At 51.2% G+C, this 26,867-nt stretch overlaps 1 protein-coding gene and 1 long non-coding RNA gene across 6 annotated transcripts in view; one reads left to right on the top strand and one right to left on the bottom strand.

Moving 5' to 3' along the window:
• Positions 1-18,620, bottom strand: part of LOC137217481 (cAMP-dependent protein kinase catalytic subunit PRKX) — an 84,220-nt gene extending 65,600 nt beyond the window's left edge. For 2 of the 5 annotated variants that reach the window (XM_067724387.1, XM_067724390.1), the window contains exon 1: positions 18,396-18,620. In XM_067724387.1, the coding sequence (XP_067580488.1) occupies positions 18,396-18,561 (166 nt within the window). In that variant the 5' untranslated portion in view covers positions 18,562-18,620. The remainder of the gene's footprint in view (positions 1-18,395) is intronic. The other 3 variants (XM_067724388.1, XM_067724389.1, XM_067724385.1) reach the window with 2 other exon arrangements.
• LOC137217484 (uncharacterized) overlaps positions 17,902-26,867 on the top strand; it is a 33,828-nt gene continuing 24,862 nt past the window's right edge. The window contains exon 1 of the long non-coding RNA XR_010940110.1: positions 17,902-18,006. This is a non-coding gene — a long non-coding RNA (uncharacterized lncRNA). The remainder of the gene's footprint in view (positions 18,007-26,867) is intronic.

Here is a 26,867-nt window from a genome sequence, read left to right as displayed (position 1 = left end):
GATGGGCTGGGAGAGGGAGGGAGGAGATGCCCACAGGGTAGCACTGAGGCATCTGAGAAGGTCGTGATTTAAAACTTGAAAAAAGAGCCTGTACTTTTATGAAGATGTATTTTATATAACTTAACAACGCTAAAATATAGTAAGATCTTTTGAGAATGTTATTGTAATATATGTTATTGTTTGCACAGACTTTTATGCATAATTCACTCTAAAAGTATACAGTGTATGCTCTAAGAAAGAAAGAAAAAAAAAAAAGACAGGAAACCCTGGCAGGTGTCCAAAGGGCCCACTGAGTTGTTCTGTTTTGGGGAGGGTGGTGACAAGTTCCATGTTGGACCCTGCGGATGTCTGGAGGAGCAGGGATGTACTTACTGGGTTCAATCGAGCCCCCAAAGATTCATGTCCACCCAGAACCTTAGGATGGGACGTTATTTGGAAACAGGGTCTCTGCAGATGTGATGAAGTGAAGAGTCTGAGATGAGGTCCCCCTGGAGGAGGGTGGCCCTACATCTAATGACAGGGTCCTTCTAAGACACAGAAGAGGAGAGACACAGACACAGAGGAGAAGCCCTGTGAAGCTGGAAGGCAGAGACGGGAGGGACGCGGCCACAAGTCCAGGGACGCCTGGAGCCCCCAGAAGCTGGAAGAGGCAGGAAGGACCCTCCCCCGGAGCCTCTGGAGGGACCACGGCCCTGGGACACCTTGACCTCACACGTCTGGTCTCCAGGACTGGGGGAGGATGGATTCCTGTTTCTGTAGGTCACCTGGTTTGTAACGATTTGTAACAAGAGCCCCGGGAAATTAATATAAGGGGCCCCCTGGATGTCGGGGAGAGAGAGACAAACCCACCCAACAGGGTCTGCCTTGGAGACCACCCTGCAGCTCGCAAGAGCAAGGTGCAGGTGACGGCTGTGCCTTTGGCCACCAGCTCCAGGATGATAACTACAGTCACAAGCATGGATCAGATCACCCTTTGGACTTTAGAAAATTCTCCTTTGTAATACCCAGCCATCCTGTTGGAAACTCTTTTGTTTCTCTCTTATTGGAACTTCCTATTATTGTTGATGGATACAGTATCTTGTCAAACTTCTCTGAAAATGACTCAAAGTGAGACTTTTAACAAAATTCCTTACGTTCCCTTGTTTTCACCTTCTCTTAGGTTCCCTAAATTATTGGCTTTCTCTGGGATCTCAAGTCTTCTGCTATCTTGATGTCTCAGACTGTGTAAACCGATTGAACAAGGCGAGTTTGGTGGCTGTTTCCTGTTAAGAATGAGGGTCTTCAGATGACCACTCAAGTTTCCACGTGTGAGTGAGGCTGGGACCCTCGGCATGAGAGCATTAGGAGAACGTTACCCTTAGAGGGCAACCACTGCCTTCCGTCTCTTTACTGAATAAACTGTTCCAACAGCGCTGATGGTTTTCTGGGCACCATGCTCATCACAGGAGCTGTAGAGTTCTCCAGGGATCCCTGAGCTTCCTTACTCAAGCCTTACTTTTTTTTTTTTGGCCCCGCCGTGTGGCTTGCGGGGATCCCCGTTCCGCGACCAGGGATCGAACCCGGGCCCTCGGCAGTGAGAGCACCGAGTCCTAACCCCTGGGCCGCCCGGGAAGGCCCACTCAATGCTCACTCTTGTCACAGCTCGTCTGGGGTCTGGCGTGTCCCGCCCTCCCCATGCTGCTTCGTCCACACTGTCCTACACGCTGGCGTGTGCTCTGGGCTGCCCCGAAGTCTGATGCAACTTCTAACCTGTGCGTGACACCTGCAGCTCCTTCGTGACGACTGTCTGTACCTACGTTATTCCTGTGTTCCTGAAAATAAACTGTATTATCAGTTTAATGGAAACTTGGGAGAGGGAGACTATGAGGGGTGTGCGTGTGTGTGTGTGTGTGTGCGCGCGCGTGTGCGCACGTACCAGCAAGCAGGTGGCATCTGTGTGCAGTCAGGTTGCCACACGACATCAGACGTCTCTGCACTACTGATACTATGTATACGATCAACAACTAATGCGAAGCTACTGTGTAGCACAGGGAACTCTACTCAGTGCTCTGGGGTGACCTAAATGGGAAGGAAATCCAAAAAAGAGGGGATAAATGGATACGTAGAGCCGATTCACTTCGCTGTACAGCAGAAACTAACGCAACACTGTAAAGCAACTATACTCCGATAAAAATTAATTAATAAAAAAGTCTCTGATGATATTTACAATGGAGAGAGGCCGGAAATAAATTACACACACACACACACACACACACACACACACACACTGGCAGACCTCAGAGACACAAGTTGGGTTCCAGACCAACTCAATAAATCAAATATGGCAATAAATCGAGTCACAGGAATTTTTCTGGTTTTCCAGGGCGTATAAAAGTGATCTTTCCCAGTTGACAGACTCCCCTGTAGTCTGTTAAGTGTGCAATAGCATTCTGTCTAAAAAAACAATGTACAGACCTTCGCTTTACAATAGCTTCTTGCTAAAAACTGCAAACCATCCTCCGAGCCTTCAGGGACTCGTTGCAGTAACATCCAAGTTCCCCGGTCACAGATACCATGACACATATCATCACAATGAAAACGTTTGAAATATGGCGAGAACGACCACAATGTGACCCAGAGACACAAAGGGAGCAAGTGCTGTTGGAAAAGTGGCACCAACAGGCTTGCTCGAGGCGGGGCTGCTACACCGTCAATTTGTAAAAAAACGCGGCATCTGCGAAGTGCGATAAAGTGAACTATGCCTGTGTGTAAATATATTTAAAACTGTAACTTTCGCTACATCTTCTCAAGGAAGATGTAGCTTGTCTTCTGCTGACAAACTCCATCTTCCCATCAGTGAAGGTGTTTTGCCCGTTTGAAAGTGTTTTGTTATGAAATCCTCAAGTAACCACAAGAATATGGTTCATGTAGAAACAGAAGAGATGCTATAAGGGGTCCGTGTGGAACGTGCAACCAGAGATGTTTAGGAAATGGCATCTGGTATTCAATCACTTTTGGAAAATACACGTATGCCTCTGGACATTCACTTATACTAGGGAAAGGAGGTCTTTTTGACGTGTCATTTATCCCAGGTATCGTAATGAATCAGGGGACAGCCGAGAATTTTATTAAAGAGCTGTTTCCATTGGTATCCCTAACAGTGTCTGAGAAATCACTTAAAAACGATCCTGAGGTCGTGGCACCCCAGAAGGAAGGAATTCTGACGTCTGATTTTGTTGACCTATACGACTGCTGAGATTCTTAGGTGTGTAAGCTGTGCTGTCCAATGAGGTAGTCACCAGACACATGTGGCTTATTTAAAGTCCAATGAAGTGAGGTGGAGTCAAATAAGGAAGTTGATGATGACCCAGCAATCCCTCTCCTGGGCATATATCCAGACGAAACTGTAATCCGGAAAGACAATATGCACCCCTATGTTCACAGCAGCACTATTCACGACAGCCGAGACACGGAAGCACCTAACGTCTATCGACAGGGGAATGGATACAGAAGATGTGGTACATATATACAATGGAATACTATTCAGCCATAAAAAAGAATGATGAAATAATGCCATTGGCAGCAACAATGGATGGACCTAGAGATTATCATACTAAGTGAGGTAAGTCAGAAAGAGAAAGACAAATATCATATGATACCACTTATATGTGAAATCTAAAATACAACACAGATGAACTTATTTACAAAACAGAAATAGGCTCACAGACATAGAAAACAGACCTGTGGTTGCCAAGGGGGAGGGGAGGTGGGGGAGGGATGGAGTGGGAGTTTGGGATTAGCGGATGCAAACTATTATGTATAGGATGGATAGATAACAAGGTCCTGCTGTAGAGCACAGGGAACTCTATTCAATATCCTGTGACAAACCATCATGGAAAAGAATGTTACACATGTATCACCGAATCACTTTGCTTTGCTGTACACCTGAAACGAACACAATACTGTACACCAACTATACTTCAATAAAATAAATTTTAAAAAAAGAAGCTGGTACCTCAGCTGGTCACCATAGCAACATCGATTCTAGGACATGGTCCTCACGGCACCCGGTTCTCTTGGACCGCGCTGCTCTATAGAATCCAAGAACAGGAGAAGTTTGCCATGAGAGAATCCAGGAGAGGCAGACGACTCAAGAACGAGGCACGCGAACTTGCTGAACTGGTCCTGCGGAGTCTACTCGGGAGCCTGGCTCATTTGCGTGATAGCGCTGAGGCCGCCATGCTGCTCCCAAACTACTGAGAATCATCCTTATGATAGGGGAGGGTCAGGGTTCAGCCCTAGACTTATTCTTGGTAACAGAAAACAGTACTAACGTTGCATAATAGTCTTTACAATGTTTAGACCGTTCGCGTGATGGTTAATGGAAAGCACGGATCCTGCTGAAATATCCCCCAGCTGAGCAACCGCTGGGTTCCCGGAGCACAAGAAGCTTTCTTCTTCTAAAGCCCCGACCCCGATCCTCGTCTCTTCTCTCTGTTGCTGACCACATCCCTGAGAGGTGACCCTTCCATTCTTCCAACTGACCTCAGGCTCTGAACTCTCGCCAGGGTAACTGACAGCCAGCAACACATCCATTCTTCCAGTGTCTGGCTGGACAAATCTTCTGGGGTCCCTACTGTGCCCCAGGGTACAGAGTGATACACACACTGTGTGGTAGACATAGACCCAGGGCACCTGCAAGCCCGTCAATGTCCACTTCAGAGCCCCCCACGCTCAAAGCAGCACCTCTCAGACTCTCTGATCTCAGGATTTCTGGATGCGCTAGAAATCTATCGAGATCCCTGAGGAGTGTTTGTTGGTGTGGGGCGTGGGGGTGCCTCTCCATAGCAGCCATAGTAACAAGTAAAACAAAAATAAAGAAAATGCAAGAGCCCTCAAGGATGCATTTCACTGGTGGTCAAAGAGGCAACCATGATCCCAGGTCAGGCGGCCACTGGAAACTCCACCCAACACTCATGCGAGAAGGAGAGAGGAAAAAAAAGCAAATAATGCTTTCGTATTCTTACAAAAGTCATAGTGACCTCAGAGTCCCACAAGGAACTCCCATGGGCCCCAGGACCCCACTCTGAGAACCACTTGCATCTCAGCTATGGACCGACCGTAGCAACCCATCGCGTAACCGATGCGGTCTTTCAAGAGGCATTTCATTCTGCCTCTTAAACAGACTATTTTGCAAGAGCCAGCATTTTCCAAACTGGATAAAGAAATATTTTTACAGCCTTTTTAGTTTAGGCTCTGCAAAGCAGACACATTTTGAGTTGAGTTTGTTAGGTATTACAATCCGCCCTTTTCAGTCTCATTTAGTATCTATTTTGTGATCATTTAAGAGCTCACGGCACTAAATACGGGCATTCTGAAAACCTGAACAAACGACACATAATCAAATATAACTGTCTCCCATTCAAAGTCTTTCTGATGATTCCTACTTCAAACCACAACCTTCTCACCAAGATCAAAGGTGTCATTTGAGAATGTGACGAAGACCCACTTTCCCTCAACCATCTTCCTCCAGGATTTCCTACCAGTCAAGGATATCCAATTCCCACAGCATAACCCTCATTCCCCAAAGACTAAGGGCGGAGACCAGGGGGTCTGGGAGGGAGCGACCTAAGGGTCCCCAGGAGTCATCTTAAAAGTCCCCCGTGGCCCCAGGTTGGGGTAAGCGTCCCCCCTTCATCTTTGCACGACACAGGCGAACCACGTCCCGGGAAAGTACATGGAATCCAAACATCTACTAAGAAGACAGAAACGAGTGTCTCCCAATGCCCATGCCTGAGCCTTGCCCAGCTGGAGCCAGAGAACATGTTCGTAACCCAAAGTACACTCCTCTACAAGCCCGGGCACGGCCAGTCCATGCAAAGTCAGGACAGCCAGAGACCTGTTTCATGCCAGCCACTTGGCAAGTCAAGTTTAATGCTGGCAACAAATAAAATCGATAGAAAGACAATGTCTCCAATTCCTCCAGAGCCTTGATAAAAGCTGCTCACTCCATCTCGACGGCCCCCCTGCAAACCTGTGGTCTTTCAGGAATCCACATGTAAGACTCCTGCTGTCTGTGCTACTGAGCGATTCCTGGGCTGGGCTGGCGTCCTCATTTTAGACTAATCCTGCCTTCTACTTTCCTATCCCTGTGTGATGTTTGTCACGATTCATTACTCTTTTCTAGGCTGCAAAAGAAGCAGCCTGGAACCTGGACCGCCAAGGAAGCAGCCTGGAACCTGGACCGTCCGAGGTTGCACTGTTTCCAGAACAGAAATATTCTGAAGGGACAATTCAGAAACCACCTTCTGGCGCAGACTCGGGACTGTCTGCCTAGGAACGACCTGCCCTGCTGACTTGACAGGAAGGCTAGGCAGCGGGCCTGGCAACAGGAGATGGCTTTTCCCGTCCAAACAAGTGGCCGGTCTCAGGTTTCATCGAGTATTTGGTGACGTCCGGAGAACTGGAGTGTTTTCAACAGCCAGAAGGGTTCTCACCCCCTCAGCCAAAAACCTCCCAGTGTACGTGGGTGTGTGCACACCTGTGGATGCAGTCATGCAGGGAGAAACAGCAGCACGGAAAGTCACTGGACAACTAAAGAAAGAAGTCGGTTTCCCCTTTTACAAAGGTAGAAGACCTCCCGCCGATAGCCCAGGAGGTGAAGCACCCGGTCCACACCCCCACCCCCCACCCCTCCCACGGACGGTTTTGCCAATGGCATCCCCAGTTCTAGACGGGGATTGTAAAGCTGGCGTCTAAAGCTGACGGCGCCCTCGTTTTACTTTTGCTTTTAAGGAAGCCGAGCGGCTGTCCTGAAATGCACTGCGCTCAGAAACAGGCTGGAGCAGGTGGCCGCCGACTCGCTGTTCTCCCTGCTTATTTCTGTGGCTGGTTCTCCCCAGGGAAGCAGCTGCGGGTTTTCATTCGTGGAGGGGGAACTGTCACGAAAGCAGCAGCAGCTGGGAGAGGGAAACAGACCTGCAAGAGGGTCCGCCAGCCACAGTGCACAGAACACAAGACTCCCCCAACGACCAAGGTGCCCTGGGAGGGTGGGAAAAGATGACGCGGGCTTAGCGGTTCTCCTGGGTCACGATTCCCTTTCTTCCATGGCCCTCTGGGAGGCTCAGAGGAGTAGCCCAGAATCTCAATCAAAATACAACATGTTACTACCAGGAAAAGTAAATAAAGACCCAAAAAAGAAAGAAAGAAAGAAAGAAAAAGCCTACCCAAAGAAGAGTAACAAAAACCAAAAGCAAGCAGAAATAAAGACCTAACCCGCGTCTCTGTGTTAGGTCTTTACTGACTGTACAAGCAGAAAGCAATGAACCTGAAAACAAGAGACTTCCCTGGAGGTCCAGTGGTTAAGACTCCACGCTTCCACTGCAGGGGGCACGGATCTGATCCCTGGTCAAGGAACCAGATGCCCCGTGCCACGACTAAGACGCAGCGCAGTGAAATAAATAATAATAATAAAAGAAAACAAGAAATCAATAGAGAAAAAATAATCGAGGCAACCAGAAGCTGCGGCTTTGACCCAAATCAATACAACGGATACCTCAGAATCTGTTACCAAAAGGACGTGCTAACTCATCTTTCGGAGGATCAACGAAATGAAGGTCTTCATGAGTATAATCCCTGCCAACAATGACTGTATTCAAGGAGCCAATACTCTGACTCACTGGTGTTTGGTTTTTTTCTGGGTAAATGTTTTTTTCCCCTACGGTGTGAGGATAAATGGAAACTAGCACCCAGGCAGAATTTCCACAAGAGGAAACTCTAGATAGCTGGCCTTCTGGGTGCCCGTTCGATTTAGGGGGGCGGGGGGGGGAACCCTCCAAGCGAGAGTTTTCAATCTGTGCTGAATGTTTTTGGAATTGTCCGCAAACACCAGCTGGCTAACTACCCACCTCTCCTCGCTCCCTGCTAGCCGTCCCCCCCAGACTGCACACACCCAGGCACAAGCAGGCGTGGGCACACGAGCCCTGCTTCTGTCTGCCCCTGCAACCTCAGACCCCAGGTGCCCTCGGCGTTACAAAGGCCGTCCTGTGAGCAGCGGAGCCCTGCCCGCCACACCCAGCCCTCAGATCTGCCCGGTCTGGTCCTTTGTTCAGTGAACTGGCTGCCGAGATAATGAGGCAGCAGGGTGACATCATCGACCCAAATCACTGTCAACTGTGTTACAGGAACCCTGGGGAGGCTGCCCTCCAAACGCCTTCCATGAGCCCGCCTCATCAAAACCGTGTCCAAAGGACACGTCCAGAGGATGCGTATAGAGAGCAGCGCACGACGTGGGAGCGCTGGGTGCAACCATTTTCAGGAACTCCCGCGTTTGAGCAGGGACTCCGGGAGACGGTTTGTTTTTCCTGTAACTGGAGGGAAAGCCAGCGTGAATTTCCAAATGGTAAGTGGGGTGAACAGATGTGCAAGGGGCCGAAGGTGGATCTTTTTTTCAAGCATGGAATCACCCAGTGGGAGGGGACCTCGGACGCCCAGAGTATAGTCTTGACAGACCTCCTAGACTAAGCGGGAGGCACTGGGCCAAGCAGGCGCTGGGGAGGCCACGGCAGCACCTGGCGCGAAATAAAGGCTGGAAGGACGGCCCAGAGGGGTCCGACGGGAGCTCCTACATGGGGACAAGGTGACTCACAGGACGGGTGACAGCCACCCACACGGAGAATGTCCCCTTCACGTTCCTACGCCCCAGGGCAGCAGGACGGCCCGTGCCGGTGGAGGAAAGGACCTGCATCGTAGAACACACGCGCCCACTCCATCCGCGGCCTTGGCGGATACGGGGCGTTCCAATGGGACGAGCCTCGGGGACACTCAGGATGCGTGACTGGAGTCCTCCACGGCTAACTCCAAAGGCACTGAAGAGCTATTTGTAACATATGCTCTTATTTGGAGACGCAACCCAGATGCCAAGCGGACGTTTACTGGAGTGCCGTAGGGGTGTAGCGAGAGATGCAGCACCCTGTGCACCCAACCCAGCGCAGTATCGCAGATCCGTCCTCCCCGTGAAACGCAGGCGGGGCAGGACGCTGCTGGAATTAGGAGCTGCTTAGACGCATTCGTAGTGTTGCTTTTATTATTCTTCCAAGGGGAACCTCGGGGAGGCGGGGGGAGAGCCTGCCAAGTTCCTCAAAAAAAAAAGATAAATAAACGTCCCCGTGTTGTCCAGTCAATGAACACGCTCAAGCCTCCTTAAGAAACCGCCCGCCGCCGCCGTTACCTCCCGCCCCCGCGTGGACACAAGCTTGGTTTCTGGGATTCCACGTGGCTAACCACACCTGCCTCCGCACGGGTCACAGCCGTGTGTCTAAAGGTCCATCCCGGGGCCAGAAGCTCCTCGAAGGTCTGAGGCTTTGTCATCTCATCTTGGAGCAGTCCCGTCACTGGCCTTTCTCTTGCAACACGAGAATTGGTGCTGCTTGGCCGGGGACGTGGCAGTCAGTGGTGACACCATTCCAGCCCCTCAAAAGAGGGCAAAGATGTGACAGCCTCAGGTAACTCATGAATCCCTTCCCCAGCGTGCACGGGCACGCGCACACACACACCCAATGTCCAGCCCCATCTGTCGGTCAGTGGATCTCCCATTTCTCCTCCCAGGTAGTAACGGAAGAGCTTTTTATTGTTAACTGCGGTCCCTCCGTTTGTGGAAGTCAAGGCCGTCAGACCAGGGCTGAGGCCAGGCTGGGCGCAGCCATCCACCTGCCACGTCCTCCAAAGCGGTGCTGCGTCTCGGGTGAGGCGCACACAGAAGAGTAGAAGCATCGGTGCACGATACACAGAGTAAGATGTCCTTGTCGTCATCCCCAGAACCTGGGGACGCGTTCGTTTACGTGGCCGAGGGGAACTGAGTTTCAAGGAGCTAACCACAGAGGTGAATCAGCAGAGTCTTAATAGCGAGATGCCCCTGGGTTAGTTGGGTGAATCCAGCGACATCACCAGGGTCCTTAGAAGGAGCCGAGAGAAGCAGGAGAGAAACGGCACGAGAAGGGTTTGACCCGGCAATGCCGTCTTCAATGACGAAGGAAGATTATCGTAAACAAAGGAATGCGGGCGGCTTCTAGAAGCTGCAAAAGGCCAGGAAAGAATTCTCCCCTGGAGCCTCCCCAAGGCACACAGCCTTGCCCACGCCTTGGTTTTTAACCCAGCCATGCTGGGAATTCCCTGGCGGCCCAGTGGTTAGGGCTGGGGGCTTTCACTGCCGAGAGCACTGGAGAACTGAGATCCTGCGAGCTGCACAGCACGGCCGAAAAAGAAAGAAAGAAAGGAAAAAAAACAACCAGTAATACCATTTCCAGACTCCTAACCCTTGGAACTGCAGGTTAGTCAATGCATGTTGACTGAGTTTGAGGTCATTTGTTCCAGTAGCCCAAAGGTGGGAAAGGCCACGCGAGAGATCCCAACAGGAGACCACGGGCAGTGGAGCTTGCACTGGGCTCCCTGTGCGGGCCCTGCCCGCCCCCCTCCCCTCTCCGGCTCCCTGACTCCGGGGTCAGAAGGAGGAGGTGCTCTGAGCACCGGAGGGGTGGACGCACGACAGGTGTGCTGAGAGGAGTTAGCGCCAAATCCACACAAAGACACTACCGTATGTCCTGGAACACGAGGTGAGCCTGTGTTCGGAAAAGGTGATGCTGGTGATGATGAGGGTGATGATATTATGGTGCCTACCTTGGATGCAATGAGCCAAGTCCACCTGGGGCGAGGCTCAACTAGTGCATCATGGGAACGCCAAGGAGGCTGAGGTACCACAAGATGCGTTGAAAGGTTCATGGTGTCATGGGCTGAATTGCGTCCCTCCACCCAAAGGATTTCATCTTGAAGTCCTGACCCCCAGCACCTCAGGATGCGGCTGTATTTGGAGAGGGGGTCTTTAGGTAAAATGAGGTCATTAGGGTGGGCCCTGATCCCAGAGCACTGGTGTCCTTATAAGAAGAGGAGATCAGGACACAGACGCGCAGAGAGAGGCGACCCCATGAGGACACAGGGAGGAGACGGCCGTCTACACGCCCAGGAGAGAGCCTCGGGAGGAACCCAGCCCTGCCCACGCCTGGATCTCAGGTTCTGGCCTCCAGGGCTGTGTGAAAATAAATGTCTATGGTTTAAGCCGCCCAGGCTGTGGTACATTGTTTCTCTAAGCAAATGCATGCAACAGGAGAAACAAAATGGGGTCCATCCAGCACAATGAAACATGACTCAGCCTAGAAAGGAATGAGGCACTCACACAGGCTACCAGGACAAAACTCAAGACTGTGAAGCTCGGTGAGAAGCCGGACACGAAAGGCCAGACAGTGTAGGATTCCACTGACGTGAAACGTCCGGCACACGCAAAGCCACAGAGACATGGGTTAGCGTTCGCCAGGGGCCGGGGAGTGACTGCCTAACGGGTAGAGAGTGTCCTTTGGGGGATGACGAAAATGTTTTAGAACCAGATAGACGCGGTGGTTGCACAGCACTGTGCCACTGAATTGTTCACGTTAAAACAACCTTCTGTGAGTTTCCATTAAACGAAAGTTCCCCGAGGGTCAGAAGTGATGCAGGTGATGCTGGTGGAGGGTGGCAGGATGTGGCAGTAGGTGGCGGAAGGGGACGGTGACGATGGAGATAACGACAAAGACGCCTCCCAGGCAGATCGAACTGACCACGTCCCGAACGGTACTCCTGGGCTTTTCCCCCCAACACTGCTCCATCCCTAACCCCCTCAGTGTCTCCAAGGGGTGGTACAGCTTTCCAATCATGTAACCCCCAAAGCTTGGATTTACCCCCGATTCTTTTCTCAGTCAGGTTCTCTGAAGAACCTTCCTTTCTCAGTTCTTTACTGTTCTTCCCAGCAAGAAAGAACATTTGTAGTTTTCGAAAAAAAGAGGAAAAGGGGAAACGTTTTAAATGGTGTGAAGGTGGTGACATGTGGGTGTTTGAAAATAAACAAACTTGGGGGAAAATACCAGGAGAGCCCCAACAGTTGCTCCTGAGACTGAAGGAGGCACTGAGAATCGTGAACACGTGTTTCTCAAGAAGAACACCGTGCTCACAAGCTTCAAGTGACCCCGGAAAGGGGAAGCGTGTGTCTGTGTCACGTGGTGCTTCTGCCCTTTTCTTGCAGTGACAGACATGGCCTCCTTGGTGGTCCCCAACTGTGGAGAGACCCATCCCGGAAACAGGTCTGAGACCAGCATCATGGCGTCATGTCCTCGTCCCCATGCATGAGCCAGGTCGGGACAAGGAGGGTCGTCCCCAGATCCAGGGAGAGAGGTGTCCTCCTGTAAGGAATCCAGGATGTGGCAAGGTGAGGCTGCTGCTCGGACAGCCACCTGCACCCCAAAGGCAGAAGCTCAGGAGAAAGAAGCCAGGGCGACATGTAAGGAGGAGTCAACCCAGTGTTATGGACTGGATGTCTGTGCCCCCCCAAATTCCCACGCTGAAGCCCTATCCCCTCCCCACCAATGTGACGGTATCCGGAGGTGGGTCTCTGCGAAGTAATTAGGACGAGATGAGGTCATGAGAGTGGGGTTCCCAGGATGGGATTAGTGTCCTTATAAGAGCTTTCCACTCTCCACCATCTGAGCACACAGCAAGAAGACAGCCAGTGCGACCCAGGAGAGAAACTCTCACCAAAACCCAACCACGCTGGCACCCTGATCTCGAACTTGCGGCCTCCAGAGCTGGGAGAAATCCATCTGCATTGTGGTAAGACACCCAGGGGACGGTCTTCTGTCATGGCAGTTGGGCCAATCAAGACAACAAGGTCGGGATGGATTCAAGATGGCGAAGCTTGGCCTGACCACATGGGAACTAACTCTGCCCCATCCAGCTCGGGGGATGACCTCTGTCAAACAGTGAGCTCTGCTTTAGCCACACCCACATGCTGCGTGGGATGAGGACGCCCTCGGAAAACACATGTAACCTGGTGTCCTCCACCTCCAAGGATGTGAGGAAACTGCCTTATGGACCAAGCTGTAAGGCCACACAGAAATCAACTCTGCAGTCCTCTCTGGCAGGTGAATTAGTTTCCTGGGGCTCCCACAAACTGTGAGCTTAAAGCCAGAGGCATCCGTCCCCCCCAGTCCTGGGGACCAGATGTCTGAGGTCAAGGTGTCCCAGGGCCACGCCCCCTCCAGAGGCTCCAGGGGAGCGTCCTTCCCGCCCCTTCCAGCTTCTGGGGGCTCCAGGCGTCCCTGGGCTTGTGGCCGCATCCCTCCCGTCTCTGCCTCTGTCTTCCTGGGGCTTCTCCTCTGTGTCTGGGTCTCTCCTCTTCTGTCTCTTAGAAGGACCCTGTCACTGGATGTAGGGCCACCCTCATCCAGGAGGACCTCATCTCAGACCCTTCACTGCATCACATCTGCAGAGACCCTGTTTCCAAACAAGGTCCCGGTTCCCAGGTTCTGAGAGGACATGAATTTCGGGGGAGAAGGGGACTCGATCCGACCCAGGACAGCAGGTTCTGTGTGCACGTGTCTGTGACTCGTTGGCTCACCCCTGCCTCTCTCACTGCCTGCACGTTTCTCCTCCTGGCTGGTCTTCACCTGACCGCCCCCCCATCCCACACTTTCTATCCTCTGGCGCATTTTCCTTTTCTCCTCCTGAGTAGGGAACTATTGGCTGTGTATCTCCTAAGCTTCTCTTCCCGAAGTCCCCCCCCTCCCCCACCCCGCCGTCCCCTTGGAGATGTGAAGTAAGGAAGCAGAGTGTGTAAGATGAAGACGACACGAGACAGACAGATCCATGGAGACAGAGAGCAGATGGGGGTTCCCAGCAGCCGGAGGAAATAGGGGGTGACTGCTCACAGATTTGGGGTCGCCCTGCGGGGGCAGCAGACGAAAATGTTCTGGAACCTCACAGAGATGAGGGTCGTGCGACTTTGTGAACGTGTAAAGCGCCACGGCACGGTTCCCTTTGAAATGGTTCCTTTTGTGTTATGTGAATTTCACTACAATTTTTTAAAAATGAGAAGGAACAGGGGCTTCCCCAGCGGTCCAGTGGTTAAGACTCCGCGCTTCCACTGCAGGCGGCCAGGGTTCGATCCCTGGTCAGGGAACTGACATCCCACATGCCACCGGCAGTGGCCAAAAAACAAGTAAAAGTTTTTTTTAAATGAGGAGGAACAGCCTGCAGGACTTCTGTAAGACGAAATATTCTTTTCTAGTATTTTCCGTAATTTTATAAAAAGAAACATTCTTTTCTCGTATTTTACCTAACTTTCGAAGTTCCTCTGATGCTCTTAAGTTGAAACTACCATTCACGCCCACTCAAGGTAAATCAGATTAAAAGGTGAACACAATTTTCTGGGTATCACTACACCGTAAGCAACATTCCCTCCTAAAGGCTTCTGTCAACATCGCCCCGGGAGAAGCCATTCACATGCAGTGGGAAATCTCCCCACTGCGGATTCCACCCGCCTCCAGGGCGTGCTGCTCCCGGTGATGCTTTGGGAGTCCAGGTGGGAGAGAAAAAAATTAGGGCCGGTTCTGGGGAACCAAGGGTGCATGAGACAATCTTATCAGCAGGGAGGAAAATGAAAGTAAGAGACAGCAGTGCAGGTTTAATTACTCACTACGGAAGGTCTCCTCGGTCTAAAGAAAATACAACTTTCTGACAGTGTGACGTGATAGTAAAAAAATACAAGTGTCAGGCGTGAGCGCGTTTCTGTGGTCAGGGAATGAGCTTTGTGCCTCGATCTCGGGGCTGATGGCTGCCCAGACGGATGTACAGGATAAAACTGCACAAAACCAAACGCATGCCCGCTCCTCACAAGCTCAAAGGAGTTCCCATGAAAGGTGGGAGCACTGATGAAGGTCTGTGGTCTCTTAGCAGGATGGACCCCACGACGGCGTGCATCCTGGTTTTGATATTGTGTGACACCTACAGAAGACATCACGGGGGAAAACTTCATGAAGGGTGCATGGGACTAGGTGCAGGTTTTGGAATCCCCCGTGCACCTATCATTATTTCAAAACATTTATCTTTAATAGCACCATTGTTCGTGCTCATAGCGAGAAATCAAGCTTGGTCACCTGGACCAGGAATGTGGGCCGGGGGCTGCACACCATTCCTTCTGTAACTGGGCCTGTTTTTCAATCTATGAAATCAGTTTGGCCAAGACAGGACCCAAGGTCCCTTCCACGCTCTTTAAAAAATGCCCATGTTGGGGCTTCTCTGGTGGCGCAGCGGTTGAGAATCTGCCTGCTAATGCAGGGGACACAGGTTCGAGCCCTGGTCTGGGAGGATCCCACATGCCGCGGAGCGACTAGGCCCGGGAGCCACAACTACTGAGCCTGCGCGTCTGGAGCCTGTGCTCCGCAATAAGAGAGGCCGCGATAGTGAGAGGCCCGCGCACCGCGACGAAGAGCGGCCCCCGCTCACCACAACTAGAGAAAGCCCTCGCACAGGAACGAAGACCCAGCACAGCCAAAATAAATGAATAAACTAATAAACTCCTACCCCAACATCACCACCAAAATGCCCATGAGATTTTTCCCCAACATAAGCTAAGCTTCCTTCCAAGCTGTCTGAATTTGTGGAGGGCTAATCAACCTAGAACACGGACAACTGCCCATAGACAGTTTATTCAGGAGCACAGAATAAGAGCATCTGAGACCTTACTGGTCACTGGCTTTCCTCCTTATTCTATCTCCAAGGTGTCATGGCCGCCCCGTGAACTGGGCCGTCGGCTTCCAGCTGGGTCTCGGTATCCTGGTGCCAACCCTCCTGGGGGGTCCTGCCATCTGAACAGCCACTGCCGGTTTTGCTAAATCATGGAGAAGCACATCTGTGCCCACCTGCTGCGTTCCACCTGCGCTGATCGTCACAACCGTCCTTGGGGGATTGTGAGTCAGCAATTCTGTCCCACAGGCGCCTCCCCCGGGGCCCAGCTCACAGGCAAAAGAAAAGGATGAAAAAAACACCTGTTGGTGAGAAAAAGAAGAGCTCACACACCGGAGCGGAGATCAGACCAGGTGAAAATGCACAACTGTGTGAGGCCAGAACTTCAGGGTGGAGGACAAGCCCAGCCGGCCCGGTCCTTCCACCCTGACTCATTCTGGAAGGTTCCAAGGGCGTGGGGATTGTGGTTATGTTAAGAAAGGCTGAGAGGTTTGTCAGGATGTTTTTTTTGTCTTCTGTTTTGTGTGTGGGTTCGTTTCAAGTTGTGGAAGACAGCCTTGCTCAGCTGGAGAAATGCATACAGATGGCCTCAGACGATTCAGAGCCACTGGGGGTGCCTGTTTGCGATGGGGGACAGTTAGGGATGGGTCCGGGGCAGTCAAAAGGGAACTTAAGTTTCCTGGGCCCGAAGCTTAGGATGAAGAGGCACCATGCTGGCCCCAACTGCGTTCTAACTGTGGGTAAAGAGCCCAACATAGCCCCTCACTTTTGTCCATGACACCTCATGGTCTAACGTTACTGGAAATTCTAACACCTCTGATGGGTTTGGGATTTTTTAAAAGCTTATTCTTACTTTCTTAGATTAACCATGCGCAGATAAATCTGGAATATTAAAGAAAGTTCTGGCAAAAGGTGATTTTAAAAAGCCACCAAAACTGCAAAGCCACACACACACACACCCCCTGGGTCCCAGGCCCCTGCTGGTCCAACATCCTGAACACGTGTGACCTGGCTCTCCCTTCACACCCTTGGAACCCACAGGAAGTTATCCTTGAAGAGCAAGTATCTTCTTCATTAAGAAAGGGAAAGACAACTGGAGAGCTCATTTCCCCCCCACCCGGCCCTGCTCGGTCCCCAGAGCCAGTGACTTTCTATTTTTAAGGACAAGATGACTCACTGGGCACCCTATGCCCACTAGGCAGCGCCCAAAGGGCCCCCAGGCAGCTGCAGACACCGGGCTACGCCACGTCCGCAGCCCACCCACCAGCCCACGCCCCGCCTGATGCCCTGGCACCTTTCACAATAGACTTGCTTAAGTGCCCAAAACAGATCCAGTTGCCAGCGCTGTGTGCCAAGGGCCGCCGGGTCCTCCACCAACTTTCCATTGTTGAATTGTGTTTCCACCTACCGGTATGACTGCACTGGTCTAGGTTTCTATCCTCGTCTCCTACCCTGCAAAACACAGCCAGCTTTTAAAGCAGCCCTGCAGAGCGCCCCAGAGGGAGGGAGGGAGGGAGGGAGAGACAGAGAAAAAGAAAGGGAGAGAGAGAGAAGATGGAGAAGATGAGACAGAGAGACACAGAGAGAGAGAGAAAAACAGGAAAGGGAGGGAGAGATGGACAGAGAGAGAGAAAGAAGATGAAGGAGGAGATGGACAAGAAGGCTTGGAGGGAGAGGAGGAGAGAAACAGGAGAGAGGGAGGGTGCCTCCTGTCCCCTCCGTCCCAAACGAGGCTTCCTGGGCACCCCTTCCTCACAGCCAACTACATACGGGCAAAAGGCTACTGACGGAAAAGGGAAGGTTTCAAGGCCACTCTGAGTGGTTTTAATGCCACTCTGGCTGTGCCCCTTGGTCATATGAAATCCCAAGCCATGCCCTTGAGGCCAATGCTTCCTCCCTTCCAAGAGAGGGTGGGGAAGGGCCCGAAGAAGTACCTGGGTACCCCTGCTCCAGGGTCATTTACGGTATGTGCCCCCTTCCCCACTGATTCTTTCCTGACAGGTTGGGACAACTCCCTTAGCAACAAAGGGTTGCTAAGAAGCCACAGGCTGGCTTGAGCCCACAGCCTGAAGGCAGCGCCCTCGCGGAGTCGGGATATTCTGACCCACTCAGGGCGGGCTCCATACACCAACACGTTTTGGGATCCAGGCACTCATGGGACTGGAGACTTCACGTTTCCAGCTGCCTAGGAGTGATCAGGTTCAAAGGAGGACGACAAAAAGGAAATCAGTGCCGGATAAAAGAAATGCCCAGTTCCGGATACACAGACGGAAAATACGGCAGGATAAGGAAATGCGTAATTCACCCCCAACGCCGCCCCGCGCCCCTAAAACGCCACGGGACACCTGACCTCCCAGTTCCAGATACGCTCTCAAGTCCAGGCGGGAGCATCCTGACGCGGGGGAGAGGGGGAGCCTGGCCAAGGTGAGGTCTGCAAGGGTCTCCGCGGCCGCCGCCGCCCTCAATGTGACGTGACCCCAGCAAGTTCTGTGACGTCGGGGGGGCCCAGACACCGGGGAGGTTGCTGGGGGGCGGGAGGGAAGGTCTAAAACAGGAGACTTCGGAGGTGCGGGGCAGAGCGCCCGCAGGTGGGGAGGCTCTCGGGGGCCGGAAGGAAGCCCTCCAAGTCTCGGGGCGTTCGGCGGTCCTAGGGCGCACGGGGAGCCCCGCGCGGAGATCCCGAGCAGGCGGGACCAGGCAGGGCCCTCCCCGGGCGGCGGCCGGGCGACCGCACACAAGCCTTTTGTCTGACGCCGGCTTCCCGGGCGGCGCCGAGCGCCCCAGCGGGCCGGGTCCCCGCGCGTCGCACTCACCCACGGTGGCCAGCGTGTCGAAGTCCTGCGGGCGGTAGGCGGGCGGCTCCGGCGAGGGCGCCCCGGGGCCGGGGAAGTGCGCGGGCGCGCCGTCGGGGGTCTCCCCCGAGCTCTCTCGGGCGTCGGCGTCCGCCGCGGCCGCCTTGGCCAGCCCGGGCGCCTCCATGGGGGCGCGCTCAGATCCGGGGTGCCGGGCCGGGCCGGGAGGCGCGGGGGGCCGGGCTTCCCGGGACGCAGCCTCGGAGGGCGGCGCGGCGGCGGCGGCGGCGGCGGCGGCGGCGGCATCAGCGGCGCCCACCCATGCGCGGCCCCCGCCTCCCGGTCGGCGGCCGGGCGCAGCAGGCGGCGCGGCGGGGACAATGGCTGGGCGCGGGGCGGCGCTCAGGGCAGAAGCGGCGGCGGCAGCCGATGGGAGTAGCCAGCGGCCTCTGAGGGCGGGCGCGTAGTGGCCTGGGCGGGGGACGCGGCCCGGGCGGGCGGGCGCGAGGCGGGGTTCTGGCCGCGGCCGCCCGGCCGCCTGTTCATTCCTCTCGTCCCGCGCCCGCCGCCGCCGCGCGGGCGCTGCGTGCGCGCTGCTGGGGGGCCGGGCGGAAGCGGCCTGGGCGGGGCCGCGCGCTCCCTCCGCCCGCCCGGGCGCCGGCCCGGACTCAGCCCGCCCGGCTGGGGGTGTGGCCCGAGCCGCCGCGCCCCGCCCCCTCCGCGCCCCAGCCCTGGGACCTCAGGGCCCGGGCGCCAGGAGCCTCTCCCGCCATTCTGGGGCGGGCGCGGGCGCGGGCGGCGAGGTTGCTTGCGCGGCCTCCGCGCCCCGGGGCGCCCCAGGGATGGGGTCTCGGCCGAGCTCCCCCGGGAGACGCGCAGGCCTGTCCCCGCGCCCCCTGCGCCCCAGCCCGGAAGGCTGGGGGAAGGCGGGACCGGCTGGGGAGCGGGAGGGCGTGGCTTAAAGAAAAGTAAAGTTAAAAAATAAAGCTGGAGTTGGATGCGGATGGGGCGCGCTCCGCCGACCGCGCGGTGCCCGCGAGTCCCGGCGGGCGGCCGCCACGTCTGGCGAATAACCATCGGGACCAAGGCCGCTCCCAGCGCTGGCTTGTTGGACTGCAGTCATGTAAGATACGCACCATGGGGGAGGCGCGGAGCCGCGCTCCCGGAGCGTTTCTTGACAGCTTCCGATAAATCTTTAATTATTTCAAAAGAACCATTTCTTAAAATACTAAGAGGCAGGTAACAATCAGACAACTACCAAATGCGGCGCATGCAACTTGACGGGCAGCTGGTGTAAACACACCAGGGACGATTTCGGAAAAGAAACGCAGTACGGTCACAGACAACTACACAACGATAGCGTTAGGTTTTTCCTAATGGGAAGTGTGTCCCAGGCCACCTTTGGTTATAGTTATACCCCCAAAATGTCGGGGCTGTATCTGAAATGCAAATGTAACTAGACGGATGCGGGCACTGTTTTTCCGGGGATCTGGTTAAAGTGCTCCTTGGACCACAGCGGGCCGGGCAAGGAACGCCTGGAATCGGTCTTTCAGAGCAGCCCCCAGGGCTATCCGGGCCGCAGGTCCGCGGACCACAGTTTGAGCAGCGAGAGGCACCGAGCCTGCCCTATTGTTTGGCGGGATTCCAGCGATTCCGCCCTTGAAAGGGAGGGTCCTGCCCCTGAGTCTTCTAGTCGGCGTGGGGACGGTCTGTCGCAGAGGCCAGAACTACAGAAAGGAGGCGTTTTACGGGGGACCAGGCCGGGCCTGCCTCGCTTGGCCAACTGGGAGGGGGTGACAGGAAATCAGAACCGGCTCTGGGTGTGGTGCTCTGGCCCCCGGCTGCCAGCCGCGCCCCTGCCCTCCTCTGCACACTGTGGGTGGCTTTTTCCCCGGGCGAGACGCCTGCTCTCTGCTGGTTGCCAGATCTTGAGCTGGAATGCGAAAAATGCGCTCCAGGAGCGGGCCGCGTGCGCCCCAGCGGCTGCTTAGACAAGGACTGGTCCCCCGCGCTCAGGCCACCAGGCCGTGCCCCGCGGAGGGGCGACCGGGACGGTCCACGCCGGGCAAGGGCGCGACTCCACGCGGAGCGCGCGCCCGCTCCCCGCGGACGCGACCTTGTGACTGCGGTCGGGCTGGCTAATTAAGGTCGATGGTCAAGGCTAGGGTTTCACGCCCAGTGAAAGGCACGCCTTGCCCTTCTAATGGCAGCCGGGGAGGAAAAAGTAACAGAGACGCTTGCAGAGTTAAACTCTGGGTGGCGGAGTGGATCTGACCCTTCCTCGCCCGCCCGGAGTTTGACCGCATACCTACCTGTTCCTATAAATATCCCGGCGGGTTTCACAACACCTTGATGAACAAAGCCGCTTTCATCTGGAAGGCTCATAAAAATTCTTCAGAAACCACAGCATATTTCTTGAAAGGCAAAAAAGAAAAAAAAAGCCGTGCAAGCGAGGCATTACAGGGGCATTTGTACCGCCTTTGGGATGAGCATTCGGTGGTGATGGGGCAGGGAAATACCGAACTCTGTAACCCAGCGGACTGAACGCTCCCCGTACGCAGAATGAGCTCTAAAGTCAACGCCGGAACAGGTGTAGGCGGGGTTGAATGAGGGAGAGAGCAAAAGGGTGGTCCGTGAGGGCAGCTGGACACTTCTTTTGGAATTGCATGTATTTGGAAATGCGCATGTCTATAAGTAGACAGGTAGATATGTGTGCGTGTGTGTACTGAGTGAAAATAAAAAGCGCACAGTTGCCTTCCCGAAGTTTACAGTCTCTCTACATTATTATATCTATATTACATTCCAATGTGTTCTGATATATATTCTAAAGTGTTTACCAGCCTTCACAGACTTAACAATTTATACGTGTATAATAGATATTAATATCATATTATATTCTAATCTATTCTGTGATACATATGTTTTACAGTATATATTCTATCTGATTATGTTCCAATATATATATTCCAAAAGAAGTGTTCAGCTGCCCTCACAGACTTTATCTATATTAGATATTATTATATCACATATATTCTATTCTGAATATATAGTCTAATGTTTTATTATATGTTCTAATATATATATTCCAAGAGGTTTTCAGCTGCCCTCACAGACTTTACAGTTTTTAATGTATATAATATCAGATACTATTTATACCCCACATATTCTAATCTATTCTGAGATATATATTCTCATGTTTTATTATATGTCCTAATATATATATTCCAAAAGAAGTTTTCAGCTGCCTTCAGACGCTACAATTTATATATATTAGGTATTATTTATGTGACATTACTACATTCTAATATATTCTGGAATATACATTCTAATATATTTTATTATATATTCTGATTCAGAGAAGCGTCCAGTTACAGGAATACGGTTTCCGACTTCCGTGGTCAGACTTTACTGTCATTCAGGTGAAGCCGTGGTTTACTAGGAATAGCCTAGGTCATGTCTCATGCTCAGTGATTTTGTTCCCATTTCTCAGGTGAGCTGCTGCATAGCCCCGTAGGGGGGTTTTGTGCTCTCATTCAGCACCAGTGAATGTTTTCCTGGCAAGGAGTGATCCAAGCATTTATAAGCGCTCACTTTTAGTAGGTTTGCAACCCTCTGCTGCTTCTTTTTCCCTTGTCCAGACGGCCCTATGGTGGGTTTGCGTTGGTTTCATGCGCTAGAAATTCACGATAACCTAGTTAGTTGGCTACGTTCTATTACAATCCTGGGCACTTCTGCCTCCACGGATGGACCGCTGCTGGCATGATGAGTCACAGATGATGGTACTTATTTTATCATTACGATCAGTACACCCACAGTCATCAGAGGCCTGCCCCGGTGGGAGCCCAGCTGAATCCCCACCACTCACAAAGCGTCCCCACGCACCCCAAGGCTGTATTTTGGCGCCTGGCTCTCTAGAGATATTTTATGCAAAGCGGACCCCCTTTTCCAACAGCTTCAATTTCACTTGTTGAATAAGTGTTTGACCCAACATACGTGGCTAAGTTGTGACCTAGCAATGGCCTTCCTGCTGATGGAAATGAAGTTTTCACCACGGAGATGTCACACACACTGCCCTGGTTAGGGAGGTCATGAACTCCAAACGGGCTGAGAGCAATGAACTCATCCAAGGTAGAATCCTGGATGGTTAAATACGTGCACATTTGGGTAAAATGAAGCAATCCACCATCACTAACATAAACAAAACCCTAAGCCACCCTCTCTACAAACTGAAGTTTAAAAATCTGAAGAAGTACAAGGACATTTGACTGTCACACTGCTCTTATTCATGTATGGAGCTCCAACGTCTATGAATAATGGTTTTGTTTTGTTTCTGTTTTTGTTTTTTGCGGTACACGGGCCTCTCACTGTTGTGGCCTCTCCCGTTGCGGAGCACAGGCTCCGGACGCGCAGGCTCAGCAGCCATGGCTCACGGGCCCAGCCGCTCCGCGGCATGTGGGATCTTCCCGGATCGGGGCACGAACCCGTGTCCCCTGCATCGGCAGGCGGACTCTCAACCACTGCGCCACCAGGGAAGGCCTGAATAATGTTTTTATACATGTCTATTTACTCGGAGGCTTTTCTTGAGAGATTTCAAAGGAAACTGTAGAGGAACGTGTTGAGAATAGACACATTGCCTGGGATAGACCAGCCTGTAATTAGAAGATGGTGCATTTATTCATCACTGAAGATTTGCAGGAAAGTTTTTACTTGTCAGATGCTGAAGAGATTCATGGAAAATCTAAGCTGTGATGCTGGAGGAACACAGGTGGGTCATGCTTCCCGAAACGTGAATACATATGGTGGATAGACGCATCCTTCATCCGAAAGGGAAGTTAACGTTCGATGCCCCTGTGGCTGCTGTGTAACTGGACTTCTGAACTTGAACTTTAGAAGTCACATTTTACCCAAGGAATCATAGTGATGGTTAGAAAGCAAAGATGATTAGGAAGTAAATATGATGACTTAAGAGAGATTTCACCAAGGGCATCGATCATTCTGTTCCATCATATGTTAATGCAGTTTCCTTTCCCTACCTAAAATCTCAAGTTGTGAAAATGAATGAGTGGGGTGGCCCCCATGAGCCACGGTGACCTGCATCCTAGAATCCACAAACCAGACCTTGTCACTTGGGTCAGGCTGTCCTTTTAGCTCATGTGCTAGTGTCTGGAGCTTTCCATGAATTCCAAGTACCACAAAGGAACATGAGAAAAATTATACCAGATCAAGTCATATATGTCTCTAGACATTATAAATAATATTCTAGTACCAGCTGTTATCTCCTTTGGATTAAAAGCGTCTTTAGGTTTTTAGATTCTCACCTTGTATGCTACTAAAAAGTACCACGAAGACATTACCACGAAAGAAAACTAAAATCCATTTCAGAAGGACTAGATTTAAAGATAGGGGGAAAGTACAAGACAGGTTCAAGGTTGTATTGTACCACACAGGGCATATAGCTAATATTTTATAATAACTGCAAATGGAAAGTAACCTTTAAAAATTGTATAAACATTAAAAATTTTTTAATTAAATAAATTAAGAATTTTTAAATAAAGAAGTGGGAAAACAAACAACACAATGAGACTAGGGACTTCCCTGGTGTTCCAGTGGTTAGGAGTCTGCGCTTCCACTGCAGGGGACACAGGTTCAGTCCCTGGTCAGGGAACTGAGATCCCCCAAGCCGTGTGGCATGGCCAAAAAAAATAAAACAACAAGACTAGAACATGATAGTGGAGTGGGGTCAGTTTTCCAATCCCTGGATGGTCATAGGAGGACCTCCTAAACTTGACAGAGACAGAATCACAGGGGTAAACAGATAAACAGATCTGACAGCCTAAAAATGTAAGAACATTATGGAATTATAAACAAAATAAAAACACATTTACAACAAGAATGCAAAGTGCCTAAGACAAGTACATGAGGCAAACTGATATACGTTCAATGGGCATTAACAGACAATTAACCCAAAAAAGGGCATAGCTACGGGTCCTTCACACAGGGAGGAAACAAAAAATCTTTAAAGTAACTAGTAATCAAAGAAACTGGACTGAGAACAAACGTGACGGCTTTTTTCTTTTTGTTTTTAAATCCACCTGACATGGTACAGGTGAAATGTTCCATGCTAATGAGGGAATTCTTATACACTTTTGGTTGTAATGTTACGAAATGATCATATGTTTTGGTGCAGTCATTCTATGTCTAGAAATGTACTTTTCAGAATTAAATTTTGGAGAATATCAAAAGCCTCATGATCAGAGTTACCCATGATTATGGGATGAAGTGTGCTCTGCAATCTCACACAAATTCAGATGCTGAAGTCCCCACCCCCAGGACCTCAGAAAATGTGGCTGGATTTGGAGATGGGGTCTTTAAAGAGGGGATGAGGGTACAATGAGGTCACTAGGGTGGGTCCTGATCCCGTAGCACTGGTGTCCTTATAAGAAGAGGAGATCAGGACCCAGACACACACAGAGGGACAACCCTGTGAGGACACAGGGAGGAGACGGCCGTCTACACGCCCAGGAGAGAGGCCTCGGGAGGAACCAGCCCTGCTGACACCTGGATCTCAGATTCCAGCCTCCAGGACTGGAGACCATAAATTTCTGCTGTTTAAGCCGCCCAGTCCGTGATATTCTGTTTTTGTGACATGATCTGACAATGACACCAATGATTCAAGGCAGTTTTTATTATAGAGAAATAAGTAGACATACTTTCAACACCCAGAAATGGGGAAAGTATACTGGTCTGTTTACGTAAGGGGATTTTCAAACTCTTCAGAATGGGAGCATTATGACCAGATTTTAAGTATCATAGGCAGCCGTCCAAGTTTTGTAACACACTCTGATCTTCACTATATAACAAGACGATGCCTCCCCCGCCCCAGAAAGGGAGGGAAATGTCCCAAAAGGCTGTGTCTGGATTAGGAGAATCGTTACAAAGATTTTTCTAATGCTGTACGCCAATTTCTTTTTCATAAGGACAGAGACCTCAGAACACACAAGATTTCACAGGAGATACAGAATGAGAGTTATCTTAGGGCTTGCCTAGAAACTGTGGTTCTGTAGTTTATCTTAACTTCCAGGAGGGACGTAAGAAAACATTAATTCTTATCGCAGAAACAGATTGCTGTAGTTGGTCATCAGTATTTATCGGTAGGAAGAGGGAAGTTGAAAACTCGTGAAGGACGTGAGGAGGATGTGACTAGAAGTAGAAACACACCCCCTGATCTTGGAGGAAGGCATTTGTGGCTGGAATTCTTCCTTAATGGAGGATTCAGGCCAGCCTCACAGCATCATCCCCTCCGAGGCGTGGTGGCGGGGCTCTAAAAATCCCGAAAAATAAGACTGGGAATGAGGTGGCAACTAGCTTTTCTCGTGATAAAGCCAGGATTTAAAAAAAATAGTTTCCTATTGCAGAGGAAAGAAAGAGATTGAGAAATGCATTTCACAGGAGTCCAGAATGCGTATGCCGTTTTAACAGGGCAAAGAACGTGGGTCACCCAGTAAACGTTATTCGGAAAACTGCAGGGTGACTTAAACGTAAATAAAGCCGGCCTCTTGGTCCGCTCTTGACGCGGAAATTAATTCTTCACGTGTCAAAAGGCATGTGCAACAATAAAGCCCTGGAGCGTTAGATGAGAATATGGATTTTAAAATACGATACTCATAATAAATACATTTGTATCATCTGTATAACGTATACGTTTTCCATGGTGTATATATAAGTTATATTGGGGTGGCCAAAAAGTTTGTTCAGGTTTTTCCCTAAGATTTTTTTTTTAATTAATTTATTTTTATTTACTCAGCTGCATGTATCTTTTCGAATTAGGGAAAAGGGGGTGGGAGGGATAAATTAGGAGTTTGGGATTAGCAGATATAGAAAATAGATAAACAACAAGGACCTACTGTACAACACAGGGCTCTGTACTCAATATCTTGTAATAATCTATAATGGAAAAGAATCTGAAAAAGAATATATATATATATATATATATATATATATATATATATATATATATATACACACACACAGACACACACATATATATATAACTGAATCGCTTTGCTGTCCACCTGAAACCAAAACATTGTAAATCAACAAAACTTCAATTTAAAAGTACATAAGTAAAGGGGAAAAAAAGAAGTGCTGTTCAGAACAGTCTTAGAAAATGTGGACAGACTTGACTAGAAACAGGCAATACTGGACATATCCAAAAGGATCCCATAACCTTGAAAGAGCAGATTCCACCCATCCCCAGAAAGCAAGGATGCCACCAACACCTCATGCCTGGACTTAACATCAAACACCTGTCCACAGGATAAAAGGCACAACAGGTGGTATCCATCACGCATACATGGGTTATATTTGGGGTTACCACCACCAAGAACAACAACACAACCATGTGTTTGTATAATGAACAGTGGAACTTTATAAGAAAACGAGGGTTTGGTATCACTTGTTTTGAATTTTGCTGAATTCGTGGCTGCCCTCTCG

Source organism: Pseudorca crassidens, chromosome X (assembly GCF_039906515.1).
Source record: "Pseudorca crassidens isolate mPseCra1 chromosome X, mPseCra1.hap1, whole genome shotgun sequence".
Classification (NCBI taxonomy): domain Eukaryota; kingdom Metazoa; phylum Chordata; class Mammalia; order Artiodactyla; family Delphinidae; genus Pseudorca; species Pseudorca crassidens.
This window is presented reverse-complemented; position numbering and strand designations above follow the sequence as displayed.